Source organism: Setaria italica, chromosome I (genome assembly GCF_000263155.2).
Source record: "Setaria italica strain Yugu1 chromosome I, Setaria_italica_v2.0, whole genome shotgun sequence".
Lineage (NCBI taxonomy): Eukaryota > Viridiplantae > Streptophyta > Magnoliopsida > Poales > Poaceae > Setaria > Setaria italica.
The window spans coordinates 37,149,385-37,162,223 of record NC_028450.1 but is presented as its reverse complement, the minus strand read 5'-3'; the positions used below and the strand labels follow the sequence as shown (position 1 = coordinate 37,162,223).

Below are 12,839 nucleotides of genomic sequence, written 5' to 3'. Positions count from 1 at the left end.
GCTATTCATTTAAGCTACCTCAAAAACAACAAGTTTCATGGTATCAGTAGGTGAACATCAACATATTCACGTAAAGTTGGCTTTGAGATTCTCATTTTCTAATTAACAAGCAAGATTAATCCACTGAAATCACATATACGATATTATTAATTTTTTCCCCAAGCGTTTGGAGGATATTCTAGCCAAAGTTCAAAAATCCATATATAGGTCACTTAATGCGTACGCAGAAGCAGCATCACGCTCAACTGATGGATACAATACAGAGAACGACTTTTCATTGGGTGGCCGTCTTGTGCTGGTGGTCCCACCAGTATTCCTCCAACGTGTCGCAGGGCCATGCCGTGGCCCCACGGAAAATCCAGCGGCAGCCAATCAAATATCGAGGAATCGGATGGGGTGTTTCCAACGGGCCAATCGCCTCCCAGATAAGGCCTGCAGGTGGGCCCCCCACGTCTACACTAAAAGTGGAAAGTACACTTGGCATTGCGGCCGAGGTCCCCAAAAAAGAGCCATGCTGGGCCATGGCCCTCGCACTCATGCACCAGCCCTAATCCGATGATATTTTCTTGCGATTTTGTCACGCTACGATTCCGTGATTCCGTCCAGCTCCAGCACGTTAGGAGCACCTAGCTTTCTGTAAAGTTTCTTGGGATCACTCCACCCAGAGGAACGCCGCGCCTGTCGGCGGCGGCACATGAGCGGCTCGAAGGCGGCGGCGGCCGGCGCCGCCGTGGGCGGCAAGGCCGCGCGCGCCTGCGACAGCTGCCTGCGGCGGCGCGCGCGGTGGTACTGCGCGGCCGACGACGCCTTCCTGTGCCAGGGCTGCGATGCGTCGGTGCACTCGGCCAACCCGCTCGCCAGGCGGCACGAGCGCCTCCGCCTGCGCCCGACGTCGCCGATGCACCCACTCTCGGCGTTCGAGGGCGGCGCGCCGTCGACGTCGACGCTGATGTCGAAGAAGCGCCAGCAGGTCGCGCCGGCGGCGTGGTCCAGGCGCAAGGCGCGCACCAGGAGGCCGCAGGTCAAGAGCGTCGGGCAGCTGCTGTCGAGGAAGCTCATCGTCGTGCCGGAGGTGACCGTCGAGTCGTCGGAGGAGCGGAAGGCCGAGGACGAGGAGTCGGAGGAGGCGGCGGAGGAGCAGTTGCTGTACTGCGTGCCGACGTTCGACCGCGCCCTCGCCGAGCTCTGCTCGCCGCCGCCGATCGATGACGACTCGCCGGCTGCTGCCCCATGCTGCAGGGAGGACGCCGACGACAGCAACGTGGAGCATGCAAAGGCGGCGCCGGTGGCTGCAGAATCGCCCGTGCAGCAGCTCCCGGACAGCTTTGCCGGCTTCGGCCCGACGGACGCCGAACTCAGGGAGTTCGCCGCGGACATGGAAGCGCTCCTTGGCCAAGGGCTCGACGACGGCAACCAGCTTGACGAATCGTTCTACATGGAGAGCCTAGGACTAATGACGACGCCGACGGAAGACGGCGGGCGGGTACTAAAGATGGAGCCCGACAGCATCGTGGTCTCCCACGGCGACATGGGTGCTCTCGGTCGTAGCCCTGCGGAGGTGAAGCCGGAGGAATCGGCCGAGGTACTGGACATAGACTTCAACTGCAGCTCGCCCACGGTGATCGATAATGACGAGGACTACTGTTTCGAACAGAAGGCGTCGGCGGCAAGCAACGGCGTCGCCGCGGACGCGCAGTTCTTGAAGAGGAGCCTGGATCTCAGACTCAACTACGAGGCCGTCATCGAGAGCTGGGGGAGCTCGCCGTGGACCGACGGCCAGCGGCCGGACGTCCAGCTCGACGACTTCTGGCCCCATCACGCCCACCACTCGGTACGTGATTTGCTTGCGAATTATTACGCTGCTCGTCGATCGATCGATCGCGCATGTGCTTCAGATTGTAACCGCAATTGGGTTCGTGGTTGTTGCGTGGTGTGCAGGGCGTGTGGATGGCCGGAGGAGGACGGCTAGGTGGGGAGGCGTTGACGCCGCGGCTGGGGATGGGCGGCGGCGGGCGGGAGGCGCGGGTTTCGCGGTACCGGGAGAAGCGGCGGACGAGGCTGTTCGCCAAGAAGATACGGTACGAGGTGCGGAAGCTGAACGCGGAGAAGCGGCCGCGGATGAAGGGCCGGTTCGTCAAGCGGCCGGCTGCCGGAGGAGCCGGACCTGCCGCCGCCGCCGCGCCGTGCGCCGTCACCTAGCTGACGATGAGCCGGTCAGGCCGCGCCCGTGTTGCCGTGCGCGTCGAGGTCGTTGCACTTGCAGACTGCAGTGCGCAGGTCCTGCGAGGCATCAGTGGCTCGGCATGAAATTACGGGCTCATCAGAATTTGTCGAAGCTCCTTTAGTTAGTTGGTTCTTCACAAGTTGCGTTCCTCTCCTCAATCATTCCGGCATCCGTGATCGAGGATCGGGACAAAATACTGCTGTACATGTGTACATTGGTCGGGGAAAGTGCGTTCAGTACCGGTTCCTAACCCCACTTTAGTACCGATTGTACAATCGGTATTGCTACTTCAGTATTAAAGGTGGGCCTTACTTTAGTACCGGGTCAAATAACCGGTACTAAAGGGATATTAAAAAATAAAAAAAGAAATTCCGCTGAATGGAACCTTGGCCACACCCCGCCACTGTCCGCCCGAGCCCCGGAGCCCCGGCCGCACAGCACCTGAGCCTCGCACCAGAGAGGGAGGGAGGGAGGGAAGCGGCGTACTTACACTGCTCAGCCACCGCCGCCGCTCCTCAGCCTGCCGGTTGCCGCCGTCGGATTTGAGGGAGAGGTGGCCGCTACTCCAAGATCCACGCGCTCCTTGCTCCGCCGAACCCTCCGCCAGAGCTCCACCGCTCCTTGCCCCGCCGCCGCTCCTCGGCACATGTAAGAGGTGAGGGGCGAGCGGAAGGGGGGAGAAGATGGGCGGCGACGGTAGGGGCGGCGAGGGGATCGATATGTGTGGGGGAGAGAGGCATGGGTGAGAGGCCGGATGAGGGGGACGAGCGGATAAGTACATGTGGGGAGGGGGATGAGCGTGGGGTGAGAGAGAAGGGGGGCTAACGCGTGAGGGGAGGTACCCCTTTAGTACCGGGAAAGGGCACACGAGGGGCTCCTTGGGGACTAGCCGTTAGGCCCGGTATTAATACTCACATTAATATCGGGCCAAAATACAACCGATACTGAGACTCGGGATGAATGCTGAGTTTTTTAGTAATGGGTGTTCACCCGTTTTCTTATGCTAGAGCAGTTCTCAAAACAAACCTAAAACACCACATGTGTAAATTACATGCATATTGTAATTAAGCCATGTATATATTTGCAGCAACCTTTTGTTGTCGCATAATTAAGCCATGGACTGGATTGACTCGAGAAATAAACGTTGAGAGATTTAGGAGGTGTTTGGATACGAGGTGCTAAACTTTAGTAGGGTCACATCGGATGTTCGGATGCTAATTAGAAGGACTAAACATGAGGTAATTACAAAACTAATTGCACAAATGGAGTCTAATTCGTGAGATGAATTTATTAAGGTTAATTAATCCATCATTAGCAAATGGTTACTGTAGCACCTCATTGTCAAATTATGGACTAATTAGGCTTAATAGATTCATCTCGCGAATTAGATTCCATCTGTGCAATTAGTTTTATGATTATACTATATTTAATACTCCTAATTAGTATCCAAACATCCGATGCGACCGGTGCTAAAGTTTAGCACGGTCTTTCCAAACCCCGTTAGTTTACGTTTCAAAAGGTGAGGGCCGAAACTCAATCTCTGACAAGACTACATCGAAGCACCAAATCGGCTATTTCGCCTTTGAACAACATAATTCTTAGACATACCATATCTAACACGAATGTTTGTTTCAACATATCACCACATAAAAGTTTGATTTAGTGTTCTAGATTTTTTAAAGCAGATTACACATGATATAAAAAGTCTTTCAAAATGTCGAATGAATGTGAAATCAAAGGCAAAAAATAGTAGCTATAGCATAACTGAATGAATTTTGCTAGAAAAGAAGGAAAAGTACTTGCCTCGGCCGGTGAGTTGCTCTTACGTGGTAATGGGCTGAAGTGGGCTGATCGTGGAACCAAGTTTAGGGTGACCCTTTTTTTCATTTTATATATCTTTTAATTTAGTAGAAATCTCTCTCTCTGAGAGTGTGAGAAGGGTGAGAAGGCCATGGATCTCACTATTATTTACATGATGGATGACTTCTCTCTTTGACAGGGTTATTTTTAAATTTCTCGTCCATCGAAAGCGTGGTTATTCTGTACATTGTGCGGCATAGTTTTAAAAAGATAATGTTCTATGAATATAGATGAAGATCTATATACAAATTGTAGCTCTAAATGTGATTTACAATTTTGTAGTTCATCAAAAAAAAATTCACGTGAAGCCATTTGGGTACCCAAATCTGGGATTCGACGTTGCATTTGTAGATCTGAACACGGTTCTCGAGTGGTTTGAACTCAGCTACTGCAATTCGATAGAAAGCCTCGACATACCTTGCCTGCGGCAGCTGAGCTACATCGAGGTGTCAGGTGTCAACCTGCGAAAGGCTGAGAGTGACAGAGAGCAAAAGCTTTGTATCTCCCCAGCTTTTCAATTCGTAGGTGAGCTCCATGTACTACTCTCACTAGGAGAAACTTATGATGCTGCCATTTATGCTCGTACCGAGCTTCCATTCCGCATGCCAAATCTTGAAACTCTACCATAATTTCTTGAATTTGAGGTATGTTCTCTTACACTTTTAGGTGACTATAGACTAGAATAACTATATTACAATAGTCATATAATAAACCAACGTCACCTATAAAAATTCTCCACAAATTTTTGAGTGTTGTGATGGAGTGACCTATGACATTGTTTCTCAGGTTTCCTTTTCTGACGCTTATCAATCATTGGAGACCACCTTTACCTTGAATGTAAGCGGTTGTCCTTCCAGCAAACACATTGTAACTACGGTGTGATCGTTCAATTCAAGTTTTCACATTTTATCTTGAATTGAAGCTACTTTCACTAGCTGTCCATGACAACACATGTATTTTTCTCAATCATTTAAATGTTCATGGTTGCTGAGGATCGAGCTATAGTAGCAATGTACAAAATAAATGACATTTTTTTTGGTAGACATGGCAGTAGGTGGCCATGGCAAGCGGCAGTCAGAAGGGATTGGCTTGGTAGCGTGGGTTTCAAAAAGGGACACATAAATGGAAATGGGCCTTACATGAGCCCATAGGTTCATAGGATTTCCTCCAATCCTCATCCGAGGCGGCGAGGTAGGGTTCACTTAGATCCTCCCACTCTTGGTATAGGCAAGGCTTATTATCAATAGCATATATGATTGAATCAATCTAGCAGCCGGCACAGCGCCGCCGCTCCAATCCTCGACGAGCCCTCTTCCTCCTTTTACATCCATCTCCGGTAAGTTCTCATCTTCCTCCTCCGGCCTCCCACCTTCTTCGATGGATTCTTGCCCTTGTCCACCGCCATCCTATCTTGGATTCACTAAGGTTTTTTACGGTGATAACCCCACTACCTTTACCACTCGTTGACTATCTTGCACCACTCATGGCCGGCGGTGATGTACTGCCTCGTGCACAATCCACCTCCACCACCAGTCGCTCGTTGGCTCGTGGCCCAGGGCCTCTCTAGGCCACCGAAGAATAACCCCATCTAGTAACCCCCAAACCCTAACCCTAGTCGATGGCTATGGTCAGGCAACATTGGCGACATAAGGAGAAAAAAGGTAAGGGGGAAGATGGGCCCACCCGATGGTAAGGAAGGGGTTCCAACCAAATTTGCCGGGTGTAGGCAATCGCAGTCAGCGACACAAACACGTTTTCTATCAAACTTCCCTCGGATTACGGAGAGATTGGGATTCCCCGTCCTCACTCCTTATTGCCTTCACTCATACAGGCTGTGAGTGGGAGATGAAGATGAGGCATCGTCGTGCCATGAGGCTGTTGGGCCAAATCTAAGCCCGCGGTAAGCCATTTTTGTTCCTCTTCATGTTTTTTTTTTGATATTTCAGTTTTTACCTATTGAATTCGCAAGCCTCCACCAAAATGATTCCAAATTGGTGCGCAATTCATTGTTTGCCTCTGATGTGGATTTTCTTCTACACGGGCAAGGCTCCATAGCTGTGTATGTTTGATATGAAAGCATGTTGTATTGCACCTACAAAGCTATCTTGTTCTTTTGTTGATGTCTGTATAATTGATATCGATTCATGATATGTTGCAGATGGGATAACTACTTCAAGGAATAAAAGAAGGGCCTCACGCAATCAACAAGATAAAATTTCAGGGCCGAGCCTTCCAATGGTACCGCCTAGAATTTAGTCTCATTATATCTTTGACGATTAAATTTCTATGCATTCTCCATCTCTGTAATTAAGTGCACTTTGTGTAATCATGCACTGAGCACCTAGGCTAGACTGCTAACTCTTTATAGTCATATTACCTTTTCTTTTCCAAATGGAGTAAATCATTTGATGCCATTATAATTCCAATGATGATTTTACTCTCATGTGTGCATGCAGGACATCTGGTGTCATATACATTCCCTTATGCCAATGCGAGATGCTGCCCAAGTTGCTTGCGTGTCTCGTGCTTTTGCACGTTCATGGAGAGGCCGTCCCAACCTCACCTTCAGTGAAGAGACATTTGGGTTAAATGAAAATACATGCCAAAAGGACAAATTAGTGAGATATTTCACAAACAAAGTTGACCACATTTTGAAAAACCACTCTAGGCATTGGCGTGAAGGCATTCAACCTTGAGGTTTATGCATCTTACGATGAGAAGAACAATTGTCATCTGGAGCATCTCGACAGTTGGCTTCAGATTGCTGTTAAACCAGGGATTGAAGAATTGATCCTTAGCCTATTTGGAATAATAGGCGCAAAGTACAATTTTCCATGCTCACTTTTTGCGGATGGGGCTGGAGAGTCACTTCAGTATCTTTTTCTTGCCAGTTGTGAATTTCACCCCACTACCAAATTTGGTTGCTTGAAAAGCCTGACTAGACTACAGTTGTATATGGTGCATATTGCGGATGGAGAACTAGAGTGTTTTCTTGCAGGTTGTGTTGTTGTGGAGAGTTTGGATCTCAGGTATTGCAGTGAGATAATTTGCTTGAAAATACCTTGCCTGCAGCGGCTCAGCTTCCTTGAGGTGTCAACTTGCAGCAATCTGGAAGCGATAGAGAGCAAAGCTCCGAATCTCTCCAGCTTTGACTTTGCAGGTGACCTCGATGTAAAACTATCACTTGGAAATTCACCGCAGATCAAGAAATTACGCATGCGATGTAAAGATGCCACCTATTATGCTTGTACCGAGCTTCCTTCCAAGATGCCAAACCTTGAAAGTCTTACAATAGATTCTCCAACTGAGGTACAGTTGCATTATTGATATTTTTTTATTTTTTAAACGAACCAGGCAGAAGAGCTGCTGATTATATTAATAAAGAAGATGAAGTTCAGATTGGACGAAAACAAGAAAATGAGAAAAAAAATAACGCAAGCACCGACAGGTTGGATTGGGTACTCAACGCATGCCGCACCACGCCTCACACGCAACTCAACTCTACAACACATCGGCTGGTTGGATTGGAACATCAACCATCGCCAAACTCCACTCCTCACAACACCTCGGTGACAGAACCGAAGCCTTACCGCAGCCCGTACCACCATACACATGGTCAAGAAGTCACCGAAACCTTACAGCGAAACCTAGCGTCAAAGTAGAACCGAGAAGCAGACAGCACCGCACCGAGAAGGCCACCGCCATGCAGGACCTTCCGCCGTAGTTCCGTTGTAACATCACTCTCCATCTGACAGGGTGATAGCACTGAATTCGGACCTCTCGCAGGCTGCCTCGCAGTCGTCGCCACAATAACACAACGCATGGGGGCCTCGCCACATCCGCCGTTGGACTCCTCTCTCTCGTCGCCTCGAAGATACACCGCACCACGCCCGCCGCAGTACTCCACAACAAGGATGCATTTCTTTTGTTGTTGTCATAATGTTGAGTGATATTGCCCCGCTCTCCAAGATCTCCATTGATTAGCCAAGGCACCGCAGTGTGTCGACCTCGCCTCGTTGCTTCACCCTCGTACATAGCCTTCTCCGCCGTGTCAGCAAGCCAGAGAAGTCACTTGCTCTATCTTCCGACGATGTACCGCACCGGATAGCCCAGCAAGGCTGAGCAACCCGCCGCGATTCGCATGCTGTCATTGCCGCAAGCGCCATCCTCTGACGTAGTCCCGCACTGCACTGATCACTGCCAGGTCAGCTGCCGCGATCCACTGCAAACAACCAAATCTGATAACCATGCAACAACCCCTAGCCGCCACCATAACTTCGAACACCTGCATATGGGCTCGGCAACACCCATTCAGCTCACCACGTGCGCGGAGTTGCCACCCTCGGCTATGACCGCTCGTGACAATTGCTTAGCAGTGCCACGAATCAAGTTGGGTCTCTAGAGACGATGCCTCCAAGGAGGGTACGACGCCATTGGCACCGCCATCGCTCGTCCAGGATCTGGACAGGGTTTTCACCCAGAGAACCCTGTGCAGGAGGGTCGTAGCTCCAACATGACACCATCAATGGGGAGACGACGTCCTAGGATGCCACCGTCATGTCCACTAGTGCGAAGGTCGGTGAGGGCTTTCGCCCGGAGCAATACAACCCCTAACAACACATACCTGGTTCGGCACTCCCGGGCCATTGCTACGGCTACCCAGCCGAGGCGCCGCCGCCGCTACGCCTCCACTCGCCATGCCGCCGTACCTCCACCTCCGTTTCTGTCCCCGCCCTCCATTGTTGCCCACGTGCAGCGCCCTCCACTACTTGCACCTCCTTGCTGACGCCGCGCAGCTGCTTGCCGTGCTCCTCCCGGCCGCTGCACTCCTCCTTGCCACAGTGCGCTCTCCCGACCGCACCGTGCCCAGCCGCCTCCCTCTCCCGTCACTGCCTCCACAACTCCTCAGCTGAGGAGAAAGGTGGTCTGACGACGCCCGCAACACCACCTCGATGCCACCAGCGCGCCTCTGCGCCAGGCGTCCCTATCGCGCCTCCATGGCGTCGCTGACATGCCTTGTGTAGACCACTCTGGCCGTGACACCACGCCGCCACAGTTGTAGGCACGGGAGGCCATGCAGCCGGCACATCTCACGTCGAAGGAGCCCAGCTTGGCGGCGGTGGGCACGGGTGAGACTGCGTCAGCGGCGCCCTTGGCCGCCCCCTCCTCGTCGAGGACCGTAGCTCCTCACGCTCACTGGTCGCACTGGTCGTGCCCGCACGAGGCCGGCAACCGCCTCCCGCAGCACCACGGCCCCGCGTCACTCCACCAGCCACCTTGCCGAACCTTCAGGCCGTCAGGTCGCGTCCCCACCGGCCTCCACACATCGGGGACGCGCTGCCGAGTGGCTGGCCCTACCAGGCCTCCGCTCCCCCACCAGACCACCGCAGGCCACCGCGCCGCTCCCCCACCCGACCACCGCCATTCGCCGCAACTGCACTGCCGACCGAAGCCGCCGCTAGGACTCGCTCATCCTCTGCCGCTCTGCTTCCTGCTGAACCGCAGTTGGGCCGCGCCCCTACGAGGGCGGAGCTACCGTGCGCGTCCCCTGCCAGGCCGCCACCGCACTGCTCCCCCGTCAGACCGCCGGCCACGCGTGTCGCCGAGCTGCTCCCCCGCCTTGGCACTGCCGACATTTGCGCCAAAGCCCGCCGCTCGCTGACGAGCTGTTGGTGGAGCAACTCTTCATAGATCCGCCACCGGGGGCGCCGGATCCGGTCCCCTGGACACCGGATCTGCCGGGCCGGGGTCATCGCCGCCGCCTCCATGGAGGCGTCGCCTCGTCTTGACCCGGGCGGGAGGTGCCCGGCCAGGCAAGAGAAGCCCCTGCCACCGCCTTCCTAGCAGGCAACCGGGCTTCTGGTGCCCTGCTTCGGCGGCGGCGAGGTGGAGAGAAGGCCGGGAGGGGGGTGGCGGCGGCCGGCGTCGGGGGTGCCGCCCGTGTCGCCCAGAGGAGACGACGTGGGGCCTTCACCCATGTTAATTTTTCACTAAGACAGTAGCTATTACAATATTGATATTACAATATTACAGTAGCTATACATTTGGACATAATTGGATTTGTCATCTTTTTGGAGACAGTCAATGCACCGATGTTGTCTAGCCAGTTCCTTCACCTCAAGTTCTTGGCTATTATTGTTCTTGATGAAATGGACTATGATTTTCTTTCACTGGGTTCGTCTTTCTTTGATGCTTCTCCTTCCTTAGAGACTTTCTTTGATGCTTGTCTCAATTTTTGATGATGAACCTCCCTCAGCTCTGCAGATGATGCCACGGCACCATCATGACAAGCTCAAACGCGTGGACATCACTAATTTCACTTCTGCTAGGACCTTGGTTGAGTTAGCATGCCATATTGTTGAGTCTGCAAAATCACTCGTGCGCCTTACATTGGACACCACTAAAGGTGGGCCTAGATGCTTTGGCGGAAATCCTTACTCATGCTCTCTTATTAGAAGCAGAGATGCAATCCTTGAAGCTGAAAGGGCAGTGCAGGCTGTGGAAATGTACATCAAGCCAAAAGTTTCCTCTACAGTCGAGCTGAATGTTGTGGAGCCCTGCAACCGGTGTCGTGCCACTGAACTTTAGATGTTATCATATCATAATTATCAAATGTCGTGGTTTTTTAAGATTATTAGTTCTATAGTGTCGCATTATTATGAGAACTGTCGGTCATTAGTCTCATGGTTTTTCATCACTTAGGCATCTTAATTAGGGGATTTGTCGATGCTGCTCTAAGTGTTTAATTGTTCTTCACGGACTGTTTTTCTCGTTAGTCATTTTGATGCCCATGATTATTGGCAAGGATCTGAGACAAAACATTGTGGCCTACAAATTACTACCTGGGTTTCAACGTTTTCTTCGATCCTGTATCATGTGGCCGTTGAGAAGTTATGGACAGAATCACTTTCCGTTTTGTGGCATCACAAAAGGTGAGCGGATTAGATCTGATATCCTGGTTCTACACATCAGTGAGCTTTTCATCTGGTTGCGCAGCTGAATGAGAAGATGCATCCCGATTCAGACCTCACTGTCATGTCTGACTCATCTCCATAGAAATTAGGATGCATCATTCCCTTGAAAAAAAGAATGGCCGAAAGCGGTCAACCGAGATACTCTCAATAGACATTTTTTTTGTGTTAAAACAAGTCCAATGGGTTAATACTGAAATAAAAGCTACGCATAAACACGCCATTGGTTGCATGTCATCTAATAAACAACATTGATTGCAAAATTAGGCGATACAAAAAGTGGTACCCTGACATAACAAAGTTTGTACATCGTCTCTGGCCCATCACAACTAACCTTCTTGGGACAGAGTCTCTGGTGACTCTCCAGGTATGCAAGGTGGCAAAATGCAAAGGGCAGGTAATGGGCTCTCGAAAGAATCATCCAAAAAAAATTCACGGGAGCCGCATTTTACTACTCTGTCCCAGCAATCCTTTTCTTGAGTGACTCGATGTCGTCAGCCAACTCTTTCCTGCTTTCCTGCAATCGAATGAGTAGTTGAAGACGTGTTAAATTTACAGTGTTTTTACTGCTGTTACTTGATGCTCCTACCAAGGCAGGCTAATTTGCATGTTCGAAAATCTGAAATTTCGACTACAACTATGGAGGCAGTAATCCCTAATCGCATCGTACCTTGAAGAGAAGGTAGCGGTAGATGAACCATCCGGTGTAACCGAGTCCGACAAGCTCCATGATCTTGGGAAGCTGCAGAAACCAAGGACGAGCTTGTCAAGCTATATTCAAGTAGTCAAGTCGCGTATCCAGAGTGATTATTGGACTCCCAAACTCAAGCATCAGCCACACCAAGATCACCAGGGCATACCAGAGGCACGGAGTTGACGGCGCCGACGATGACGGACGTGAGCCAAAGAGCGACGACGGCGCCGCCGGCGTACGTGACGACGGTGCTCTTGTTCTCAACGGCGTCCCACTGGCACAATCAACAACATGTCCGGTCCGATCGTCAAATTTGAGTCATTTTGCTTACCGTTCAGAACTTGTTGCGAAATGTCAATACATGCCATTTGAGCCACGCCGCACGTACCTTGGCTTTCAAGTCGGCGATGAGCTCGTCGCCGCTGGCGGCCGAGGTGTCGTCGGAGGAAGCCTTCACCCGGAGCAGCGACAGCCTCGGCGCATCTGATCGAAATCATTTTGAATGGAACAGTCAAATGCAGCCGCTGAAATTTGCCAGAAGAGGAGGCAAGCCAATTCACTACCTTGGAACCGGAGAGGCGACGACATGCTACGCCGCGGGAGGAGGACGGAGGGCGGCACGGCGGCGCCGACGGCGGCGAGGCGCGCCCCGCCGAGAAGCGCCGTGGCGGCCATGTCGGTGCCTTATCGCTCGCGCTGGCGCTTCGCGGGCCTCTGCTTCGCGTTCCCCTTGCCTTCAGTGGCACAGTGAGGCTCCTTTTCCTGCGTGCCCGTTGCCCTGCGTCCACTTCCTTGGATGCTTTGCGCGGGAATCGGCCACGTGGCCGGACGCTGTGCTGTGATTGGCTGCATCCCTATCTGAAAAATCTGTGGCTTGCCCTTGCCTCCCAGGATTTCATCCGTTGGCCCTCCTAGCACCAAGTCATCGGCCGGTTGAGCCTCAAACCGGTCTGGTGGTTACGAATGAGCGATGGTTGGTAAAAGTGCACGACGTATACTCCTATTTGGCTTTGCTGGTGATGATTGTTCCTACTAGTTCGTACTGATCTTGTACATGTGAGAATATGCGATGTGCAAACCCCAGAGCCTC

General features: G+C 52.0%; 2 protein-coding genes across 4 annotated transcripts; one reads left to right on the top strand and one right to left on the bottom strand.

The window, feature by feature from the left end:
* The first annotated feature begins 506 nt into the window (after nt 1-506).
* On the top strand, nt 507-2,603 carry LOC101763426 (zinc finger protein CONSTANS-LIKE 16). Of its 3 annotated transcripts, none has more exons than XM_014805590.2 (3): nt 507-1,582; nt 1,658-1,831; nt 1,939-2,603. In XM_014805590.2, the coding sequence occupies exons 1-3, from the start codon at nt 695-697 to the stop codon at nt 2,197-2,199; spliced, it is 1,323 nt and encodes a 440-aa protein (XP_014661076.1). In that variant the 5' UTR covers nt 507-694; the 3' UTR covers nt 2,200-2,603. The 3 variants fall into 3 exon arrangements, with proteins under 3 accessions (XP_014661076.1, XP_004953821.3, XP_014661075.1); XM_004953764.4 differs by having other exon boundaries at nt 508-1,582; nt 1,655-1,831; XM_014805589.2 differs by having other exon boundaries at nt 508-1,831.
* An 8,594-nt stretch (nt 2,604-11,197) lies between these two features.
* LOC101763019 (protein CURVATURE THYLAKOID 1A, chloroplastic) lies at nt 11,198-12,517 on the bottom strand. The gene is made up of 5 exons (XM_004953762.4): nt 12,313-12,517; nt 12,138-12,232; nt 11,916-12,023; nt 11,726-11,797; nt 11,198-11,572 (listed from the first exon to the last, which is right to left on the bottom strand). The coding sequence occupies exons 1-5, from the start codon at nt 12,422-12,424 to the stop codon at nt 11,507-11,509; spliced, it is 453 nt and encodes a 150-aa protein (XP_004953819.1). The 5' UTR covers nt 12,425-12,517; the 3' UTR covers nt 11,198-11,506.
* Between the last annotated feature and the right edge of the window lie 322 nt (nt 12,518-12,839).